Source organism: Photinus pyralis, unplaced genomic scaffold (genome assembly GCF_008802855.1).
Source record: "Photinus pyralis isolate 1611_PpyrPB1 unplaced genomic scaffold, Ppyr1.3 Ppyr1.4_LG1, whole genome shotgun sequence".
Classification (NCBI taxonomy): domain Eukaryota; kingdom Metazoa; phylum Arthropoda; class Insecta; order Coleoptera; family Lampyridae; genus Photinus; species Photinus pyralis.
The window spans coordinates 55,257,971-55,268,996 of NW_022170249.1; the positions used below are offsets into that span (position 1 = coordinate 55,257,971).

The window sequence follows — 11,026 nt, forward strand, 5'->3', positions numbered from 1 at the left end:
TTCTCCATACTAATTTGTAGGAACATTTATGCTGGTATATAGTTATGCACATATAGGTAAATAAAAAGTTCATTAATTTTCTTTAGGCTATTGATTCAACATTCACACACATCATCAGGACGAGCTTCACATTATGGATGAAAATAATATTAAAAGTTGCAGATGACATGGGACTGAAATGACATACAACGAGTAATTAAATATATTATTTTTTATATTATATTATATTTTTATTATATATATATATATATATAGTATAAATATTACATTCAATAAAACTCACCTGCATTAATGACGAACGAATAGTTAATTATTTATTTTATCTTGCAGGAATAAGAAAAGAAGAATTTCTTCCACTCGAAATTTGAAAATATTATTCTTTAAATAATAAATATAAAATAGATATATTATTTTCCCAATATTTATGAAATATTGTACTAAGGTTGTATATATTGCTGTGTGCACCGGTCCGTAGGCCAAAAAGACCGTACACAAAACACCTAAACAAACCTAGCTAGCTCAAACCTTTATCTTTCTCGGAACAAAACTTCTCCCCAGCACAGAGGAGAAATTCGACTCTTTTCTCAGTTAAATTATTAACTTCTACCAGATAGTGGGTTAGACCAAATACCTTAAATTCCAAATCGATCTTAAGAATTTTGATTAAATAAAATGGACCTTGGGCAAGTATCCAAAGAAAACAGTAAATGAAAGGAAACGAATGACATACACAGCAATTATTGTGAAAATTACAAAATTCAAATTTAATTGTCACACACACAATGAAAAATATTACAAGAGACACAAACAATTATTACAAAGAAAAAAACAAACTAAAATTAAAACTTAATTTTACTTACATTCGGTACATGTCCAAAACTGCTAATCCAAATACGTTACACACAAAAAAAAACAACAACATTTCAAAATTACACAAAAAACACTCAAGTCGGCGCCGACCACCCCTTAGTGACGCACTTTACTGAAGGTCCAAACTTCCAAAACTGCCGCAACTCTGCTTGCCACTCCGTAAACCGGAAACTCCACCAACTTCCAATGCTGGCTGGCCTCTACACAATCCAAACTACTGCGGTAACTCGCCGAAGCGAACTCAAAAACTGCCCTGACTGGCAACAAAACTGACGATAAAAACTTCACAACTCCAAAACAAACTTCAAACTTCTGCAGACGTGGATCTGCTCTCAACTTGGCAAAAGGCGATTTAAATTTCAACCAAACGTAGTTCTGCGTTGAACAGTGGCAAAAAGCCCTTCCTCTTCTCAGTCCGTTCTATTTAAGGTGGAAACCCTTCCAAATTACAAATTAAAACAGCCAATGATAAGCAGTTGACAACAGAAAATTTCCCCCCTAACGCACGTTAAACCAGAGGTAGAAATGATTTTTACAATCAATTTTTAACCGACATTAAGAGATAACACAAAAATTAAAATACTAGGAAAAATAGAATTTTCTGTCTTTTAAATACAAAGACAAGGCGATAAATAACATCCACCTGTCAATTAAATTAAGCGTTTACAATGATAACAGAATAAAAGTGAAATAAAATTCTCAGAAATGTAAGTTAAATAAAATTAAAGATTTAGACCTGGTCAGCCATATAGGTTACGCGGGTACAAAATCGTAAGGAAAGATATGATTCCTAATCTCAGATCAAAGAGTGGAGTTGCGATCATAGTAAAAGATGACGTACAGTTCAAACCACTACCATTGCAAACAAATTTACAAGCTGTAGCAATTGAAATAATGGCTCCCCTAAAAATCGTTATGTGTAACATATACTTATTATATTATTATATATACTTATTATTACCTGATAGAAATTGGCAGCAGCATGAACTGCAGAATCTTATAGATCAAATGCCAGTCTCGTATCTGCTAATGGGTGATTTTAATTCCCATAATTCCCTATGGGACTCATCTCATACAGATGCTAGAGGACGAGACCTGAAGCAATAATAGATAATAATCAACTGGCAGTATTAAACAACGGTAGTCATACTCACCTGTGCGCGATCCGGAACTTTTTCGGTGATCGATCTTACCATAGCTTCTCCACGCGTTGCAACACTATTCTCCTGGAGGATATTAGATGATCTTCATCACAGCGACCATTTTCCAATTGATATCGAAACGCACACACGAGAGGCACCTGCAACACGTCCGATACGGTGGAAGATTTCGGAAGCTCGTTGGGATCTATACAGATATCAATTGGAGCTAGGTGTATCACAAAATACACTTCCACGTGGCTTAAAAGAAATTACATCTGCCATCTATAATGCGGCTAATCTTGCCATACCAAAAACAAGCGGGACCCCCGTCAAACATCGAGTACCCTAGTGGAATCGGGATGTCAGCGAGGCAGTCAAAGCCAAAAAGAAAGCATTTAATAAATACATTTCATAGATATCCCACAAATGAACACCTTATAGTTTTTAAAAAGGCAAGAGCAAATGCCCGTAGAACGATTCTTCAAAGTAAAAGAGCAACTTGGAATAACTATACGTCAACAATTACCCACCAAACTCCTACTAAACAAGTATGGCAAAAGATTAAAGCAGTATCGGGAAAGAATGCTATTACAATACAACTGCAAATTAATAATAACCAAGTGACAAGTCAACCAGAGCAAACTGCTGAGCTTCTAGCAGACCAATTTCAAAAAGCTAGCAGTACGGAAAATTATGAGCCACGATTCTTAGCACATAAAGCTAGGAACGAAGTAGACCTCAACTTCACACACTTGGAAGACTTCGACTATAATCACTCTTTTACAATGATTGAGCTCGAAACGGCACTCACGTGCAATAAATCTTCCTCTCCTGGGCCAGATCTTATAACTTACGAGATGTTAAGGAACCTCTATACGGTATATAAGACCCTACTCCACCGAGGCGTATATCTAACCTGCTGGAAGGAAGCGATCGTGATCCCTATTTTAAAAAGTGCAAAAAATCCGTACCTGGCCTCAAGTTACCGACCGATCAGCTTAACTTCATGCATAGCTAAAGTGTTTGAGCGCATGGTAAGCTATCGATTAATGTGGCTGCTTGAAAAAGAGGAACGCTTTACAAGCTGCCAGGCAGGATACAGAAGACACAGATCAACCGCTGATCATCTAGTACACCTACAAAATAAGATACTTGAAACCTTCTCCCATAGACATCACGCAGTTGCAGTCTTCTTTGATGTTGAAAAGGCATTTGACATGACGTGGAGACACGGAGGGTTGCAGACGTTGGGGTTTGAAAGGAAACCTACCGAAACTTATCTCCTCCTTTCTACAAGATCGACAATTTCGTGTTAGAGTAGGTAATACGCTTTCTACGTCCAGAACGTTAGAAAATGGAATACCGCAAGGTTCTACCTTAAGTGTGGTATTATTTGCTATCGCAATCAACTCCATTACTGCCTCCATTTCTGACGATGTAAGCACATATCTATACGTCGATGACCTAACGCTTTTGTATTCAGGACCGAGTATGGGGGAAATTAATAGAAAAATGCAACAGGCGATTGACAGTGTCGTATTAAACTCACATAAATGTGGCTTTAAATTATCAGTCGATAAATCTTACTGTATGCACTTTTGTCGATTAAGAAAACCACGTGACGGCCCAATGCTCCTCTTACAGGACAGGTATATTGAGTGCAAACCAACTGGTACATTTCTTGGTGTGCTGCTGAACTCTGCACTAACCTGGAAGATACATATCGATAATTTAATTACACGTTGTAAGAGTGTCAGCCAACTCCAAATGGGGTGCTGAAACAGAAATTTTGTTACGAATGTACAGAGCACTCATAAGATCAAAGATAGATTATGGTTGTGAAGCATACTCTTCTGCTTCAAAAAGTACTGTAGCGCGGTTGGACTCAATACAGAACAGTGCTATTCGGTATTGTCTAGGTGCATTTTATACCAGTCCTAGTGTTAGCTTAGCCTGCGAATCTGGAATTCTACCTCTAAGCCTACACCGACAATACAGAATTCTAAGTTATGCATGTAGAATAAAAGCACAACCAAATCATATGAACTATGATATCATGTTTAGTAACGTAAGACCACTAAATGACTGGAGAAGATTACATAAACCCATTTGGTGGAATATTCAACACATCCTCGAATTAATAAATGCTTCCTTACCACGCATGTTACCATTAAAGCCACTTGAGGTTTCTCCCTGGAAAGTGCCTGACATTAACGTCAGAATAGATTTAACAGTCCATGGCAAGGAAGAAACTTATCAATCTCTCTATCTTCGAGAATTTAACAAAATTGTCAACTCTTATCAAGATTATATGTTTCTCTACACCGATGGCTCAAAAACGAATATGGGTACTGGATCTGCCTTTTCTACTGATGACGCTGAGTATGAATGGTCAATGGGAATCCACGCATCTATATACACAGCTGAGCTGTATGCAATTTGGCAAGCTCTCCGATATTGCGAATTGCATACAGATAAAAATAAATTTGTTATTATAAGCGATTCACTGAGTTCTTTAGTCAGTTTGAAAAATCCATATTCAAAACATCCATTAGTACAGATGATACTATCAACACTGAAACATCTTGCAAACCTTGATATCCTTGTTACATTCCTATGGGTCCCTAGTCATGTAGGTATAAGCGGCAATGAAAAAGCTGATCGTGCTGCACATCGAGCAGCTATAGAAGCGGGAAATGATACAACAGATAAGGTCTGGATCTCTAGTTCTAGCGACATTAACAAATATCTGAAAAAGAAAATAAATGTATCATGGCAACAAACATGGCAACAGTACAATACTCACCTAAATAGAGTTCAAATGACAATTAATGGGTGGAGAGCACCATTATCACTTCCTAGAAAAGACATCACCGTTCTACATCGGTTAAGAATAGGACATACAGCAATAACACACAAGCATTTATTAACAAAAGACCCACCCCCAGTGTGTGCCAACTGTACAGTACCTACCACTGTTGAACATATTATATGTATATGTCCACTATATGCACCTTTACGTCAAATGTACTCGATATTTGATAACTTACCTGATAATATAAGAAACAAAGAAAACATAAATAATCTTCTACAGTACCTAAAGGCTGCGAATCTCCTTGAGAAGCTGTAATAATGAACTCTAGATGGCGCCAAAGACCTCAGCAGTTAATGCGCCGTAATTCATATTAAAAAAAAAAATGTAAAGAAATACAAACCTTGACATCTTTCTCGTAACAATAATTTCTGTTGAAGTACTTAACCAACGACACAAAACAAAAATTTAAATTAAGAAAATTAATTACATGGAAAATAGGAAACCGCCCTTGTCCATCCTAGTTAAGAATCCCAAAATTTCGTCCTGCCAGACGAAATATCACAGCAATATTTAAACAACATACAATGTTAAATAAATATTTAATTTAATTTTATCCCTCTCTTGTTTTTGGGCCCTCAACAGGCATGCGCCCAATTACAGAGTGACCCGCATAATGCTATTTAGAGGTGCCTCTGCAGAAGGTCTTAAGATGGTCTATACTACTCCGGTATTTACCTTACGAATTAGAAAACCTAATTCGGAGTAGCCGGTAGAATGCTCGGAACTGGTCTAAGGTAATTTCCATCTCCGCCACAGATGAAAAATTCACCTCAACCCAGGTTCGAAGACCCGACCTCCGGATTTATAACCCAATGCTCTACCAATATGTAGTAAACATGTATTCAATATTTGGTGCTACTATAGGGTCAGTCATATTGGTTAAAATTCTGCTCTTCTTGGAGGATTTATCGATCAGATAAGTCTTGCGTATGTCGCCAAAGGAAATTCTCTTTGTTTCCATCAAAATATCTCCAGTAAGCAAATTGTTTCTAATGCTCTTAAAAAGGTGGGGTGTATCAAAGATGACAATCACTTCAAAATCGTCCACAATAAATGCAGGGGTTTGAACAGTCACGCCTAACATTTTATAAGCACTCTGGTTGCTTATTGTGCCTTGATCGCAAATTAAGACCTTTGGTAACAAACCCACGGTTATTAATTTTTTAATTGCAATTTGAGTTAATTTTACTAAATCAGAGCATTTAAACCCCAGTTTGTGACAAAAAGTATCCATTGGACATCTTCCATGGGGAATACATCCCACGGATCATAAACATCATGGCGTAGTTGGTTTGTACTGGTTTTCTTCCTAAAGGCCTAAATCCCCAAAACCTTCTATCAAATCAAGATCCTTGGAGTATTCTAAGTTGCTGTGGATACTCATTTCGTCGAACAAAAGAGCGGGGTTAACTGGACAGTTTTTTGGAAAATTATTGACATTTTTGGTTTATTTAATTTTTTAGTCAAATAGATGGTATTTTCACAGTAGCTAGAACTGTTAGCAACGTTGTTTTACTATTTTGCATAGAAAAAAATTCTATACATTTTATATAAATAATTTTGGAGGACCGCTAGAAATGGTTCATTTAACCTACCATCCAGGTTAAGTAAACATCTATAGTGGGTTATGTGAACATGACGTTTAATTAATGCAGTTGTTACATGTTTACATATGTATTTTAATAATTTTTAGGAAGTAGTGAAATCATAGTCATGGAAATCAATATAAAATGTCAACATATTAGCATATCTTGCGCTCAAATTTTCACTTGGAGGAGAAAATTTTGAAATAACGTCTTTCTGTAATACATAGGCAAATTCTTCAATGATTATAAATTTATTTGTGCAATTGTAACGCTTAAGAAACTGCACATCAAAACCTTTGCTATTTTTTGCTATAATTTTAGCCACATAATGTATGAATTGTGAGGCAGTTTTACCAAAGATTTTCACCAAACAATAGTTTCTAGCTTGTATGTCATCTTCTGTTGTGTCCTGATTATTCTGTAACGAATCAGAATCATCCACTGAGTAGTCTTCATCAGATTCAGATTGTCGAATTTTCATCTTCTATCAGACGTTTTGTCACTTTACGAACCGCAGCTGGTTTTTGTGACGTTTTCTTTTTTTTTTCGCGTAAATTTGCTTCGATTTCCAGAGAATTTTTTTCGGGTGCACTTGTTAAAATACAGGATCTTCCTTTCTTTCGTTGTGAAGTTTGTGGCTGCAATGTGGTGGCAGTGTGAGAAGAATAATATTCCATTGCTTTTGGTAAAGTTTAAAGCAGCAATACTTAGATGACTCTCATGGTTGTCTAATATTAAGAGCTTTGGATTTTCTGGAGTTGGTCTCTCATCCTTTGCAAAATGCTGAAGTACATGTAAAAACAATGTACTATTCATCCAGCCACAAGGAGTTGCCGCGCCTTGGCTACCAACACGAGTGTTGTTGATCATATGATCCTTAAAATTTACCCGGGGAAATACAAAAAAAGGGGGTACCTACATATTTTCCAGAAGCTCCTATAATCCCAACTATTGTAGTAAGGATACCTCGCTCTGCTGATGTCATTTGGCAAACACTTCTCTTTCCTTTTTTAGCTAAGACTTTTGGAGGCTTGTGTACTGTCGTAGCTGCGGTTTCGTTCAAGTTATATATATCTACTGCCTGTAAATTGTATATAGAAGTATATAAACAATGTAGTATACCGTTAGAGTGCACGAGTCACACATTTAGAGCCCACCCTGAACAAAAAATTTTAAGAGATTGTACTTCGCGCGCTGCCAATGCGCAGTCCCCCAACTAACCGTCCTGCTCTCTTCATTACTGTTTGTGTGCACGCGCAATTCACACGTAAAAGTTTTCACGTGACGTTAAATTAAGGGAGAAGATTAAACGCCTTAAGAAACGGATGAAACGATGTAAAGTAAAACGGGATTTAGCGAGGCCGGGTCGGTCTCATAAACGCGGGGTAAGATACAAAGGCCGCCGCCATTTGCATAGCAGCGCCATAGACAATGGATCGTTAGGTTAGGTTAGCTGTATTATATAGACAGGCAACTCAAATAAAAAAATTGGGGCATTGAAAGCGCCACTCCGTGTCTGGTTGAATAATTACTAAGCATCCCGCTCCCGCCATTAATTTGAATTCAAATTAAATTTCATTTTCTTGAGTTGTCGCACTCCTGCGCTAAACCATCACGTAACACGAAATTGACTAATATTTACATATTAGACATTAGTCAATTTAGTGTTAGCGGATGGTTTAGCGTAAGGGTGAAGACAATTGTAATATTTATATATTAAACACCAAACACTATTAATTTATTACACTTTTAAGTAGGTACTTGTTTTATTTATAAATATATAAGTAAACCTAAATATCCAAAGCTTAAGAGATAGGACTGTTATTCACAAAGTAATTAAACTAAATAAAGTTTTCTAAAACGGCGGTAAAGCTGAATTTATAGTTAACGTACCTGTAACACAGTACCGTGTCGTTACCAATTGAAACCTTACGTGTTGCACATTGGCATTTATAGCAGTGGTCGGAACGATACTACGTACCAAAATATTTTCGTATGCTTTAAATCTTTTACTTTTAGCGTTGAGTGAAGAAATGTCTTTTAGGTAGTACTAGATCTATTCGTTGAGTACTGCTCACATGTCGGGCTCTTTGAGGAGGTAGCGTAAATCACCAAAAGTTGTCAATTCTAATGTTTTTCGATACAACACTAAAAAAAAGTATTGCTATATTGATTTCAATACTTTTTTTAAAAACATATCGCAGTACTTCGATCGATAATCATTAAGTATCGTGACACATTTATCGCGATATTTCTGGCCACTGATTATAGTTACGCTTAAAGTACTATTACAAACGTTAAGGTAAAAATGTGCAGGAATTTGCCATTAGAGTGAAAATTCTCACATTCTCACCATGGTTTGTTCAAATATTGTTAAGAAAAGATGCGGCATATACATGAAATTTATAAATAATAAACAGAATGGCGGATAGCCTGTGCAATGTACACGTGACACTCTCACCATTATGAAAACTATAAATAGTACTTAATTCTTAAACTTAAATGTATTAAAGTTCTTACGAAAAGGGAACTATAAACCCAGCTTAAACAACCTAAATATAAGAACCTTAAAGATAGGATTGTTATCACAGTAATTAACACACACAAACTTAGTAAAACTTAGCTTATTCAATTGTTAACATATTTACAAAAGCACCACCTTCAACATACACATCAAGTTGAAATTTCTAAATGTTTTAAATCTGCCACCCTTTTTTTAATTTTTTTATTGATTTCATAAATATTCATGGCTTGTATTTTGATCGGGTCTTTTGTGAGTACATTCTCACTCCTGCCTTTTAACATTTTGTTTATATTTTTAGCCCAAGTAAGAGAATGAAAAAGGCTTATTTTCTCACAAATTATATCGAACAAATCATGTTCCTGACATATGCAAGTGAAACTTAAATTTTGTTTTAAGATTACCTTTAAAACGCATTTTATATTTTGCTTGTGACATACTTGCGGCAAAATCTCAGTAAGTATATGAATGGCAGTTTGAAATAGTGTATTAAACATTATTGAAGGAGTTGTCAATGGGCGCCTATTTTCTATCTGATATTCTTGAATAATAAATCTCTCTTTCAAAGATAATTCATTTAACGACCCCACAAGCTGTTTTTTACATAACACACAATTGTTTATTTGTTTTATAATACTTCTCACAACACTTCCTGCAACATATGTTGAAGTGGCAGTTCTTTGTAAGGACTGGTCACTTAATTCACTTGATAAATTAACGTCTGGTACTTCGAAATGCACATCTGATGTTTGTTGTGGAACACTAATCAAACTTTTAAAGGAATCTAACACTGATGAATCGTCTTTTTCACAATTGGCACTAGGTGAATGTACAGAGGTTAAATTATTTAATAACAAAGTTCTAAATGAATATGTAAAAGATTGGCAGGTTGGATTAATGTTCCGGATACCGTGGCTTCTAATAGCTCCAAAAAAGTTTTCTAGAGGATCTTGATTAATATTCCGGCAGGATAAATAGGTGACACCTTCTTTTTGGAATTTCTTCCATAAATACCGAAACCCTTTTAGGGTGTGCACCCAATTATGAATTGTTGGGGGTTTGTACTTGCTGCCATTAGATCGTAAACATCTCATAGATTCAAAAACTTTTAAAGCTTCAAGCCAGAAGTCGAAATGTGGAGAATCCTTGCTAACTGCACATCTGAGTCGGTTCTCTTGCACATACTTTGACCCATTTACGCTATCAAAGCATTTATCCATAAAAAGAACCAACTCTGCAGTTTCTGTAGCGTTAGTAGGTATGTTGTGTGGTGCTGCAAAAAAAATATTTGTATTTAATTGTTACAAAAGTACTTGCAGATGCAAATCATATATGGGTACTGTTACGTAATGTTTGATAGTAACAATTAAAAAAGTGATCAAAGACTCTGTATTATTTTAATGAATCTAGTTTGAAAAAATAGGTAAATTAAATATTTAATAAATTAATAAAAGAATAAATAAACCGAGAAATAAATCAATTCATATACTTACACAGACGTGCTAAACCACGTAATAGAGAAGCCACTCGCTTACTGAAAATTTGGGCAGCATACGCAACTTTCATTTTTTTTCGATTTTGAATATGTAGATTTGTGATTTTATGAAGCATTCTATAATCTGTGTCTTCTTCTACTTGATCAAGGGAAACAAGGTTGGCAATATACTCCCATTTGGCCGTCATAGTTTTTCCCCTTTATTTCATATTCAATATCGTGGTCAAAAAGCAGGTTCCGCATACATTTTAATAAATGTGGAGGGTCATAAAGGGGCACAATTTCCTTATCATTCACTAAAAAACCAAATAATCTATTTTCTTGATCTCTTGACTTGAAAATTCTATTTGTCTCTGAGTACAATAAATTTATAGCGGACCTATTAGGTGCTCCTTGATCACAAACTGTGCCAATTACTTAAAATCCAGCGCTTTGTGCAGCTATGATGTTGGTTTTTAAAGTATGAGCTATCATATCTGATTTCATGCCTCCTTTATTAAAATAAAAAGAAAGAGGCTGCTTCCATTTTTTAAAGAT

At 35.6% G+C, this 11,026-nt stretch overlaps 1 protein-coding gene and 1 long non-coding RNA gene across 2 annotated transcripts; both read right to left on the bottom strand.

The window, feature by feature from the left end:
- Positions 1 to 1,535: 1,535 nt before the first annotated feature.
- Positions 1,536 to 3,473, bottom strand: LOC116159386. Its single transcript, XR_004142973.1, has 3 exons — positions 2,025 to 3,473; positions 1,832 to 1,965; positions 1,536 to 1,773 (listed from the first exon to the last, which is right to left on the bottom strand). It is a non-coding gene; the product is annotated as an uncharacterized LOC116159386 (long non-coding RNA).
- Positions 3,474 to 8,691: 5,218 nt separating this feature from the next.
- Positions 8,692 to 10,900, bottom strand: LOC116160658. The gene is made up of 2 exons (XM_031473918.1): positions 10,488 to 10,900; positions 8,692 to 10,267 (listed from the first exon to the last, which is right to left on the bottom strand). Exons 1-2 carry the CDS (start codon positions 10,675 to 10,677, stop codon positions 9,147 to 9,149), a joined length of 1,311 nt encoding a protein of 436 aa, XP_031329778.1. The 5' UTR covers positions 10,678 to 10,900; the 3' UTR covers positions 8,692 to 9,146.
- Positions 10,901 to 11,026: the final 126 nt, after the last annotated feature.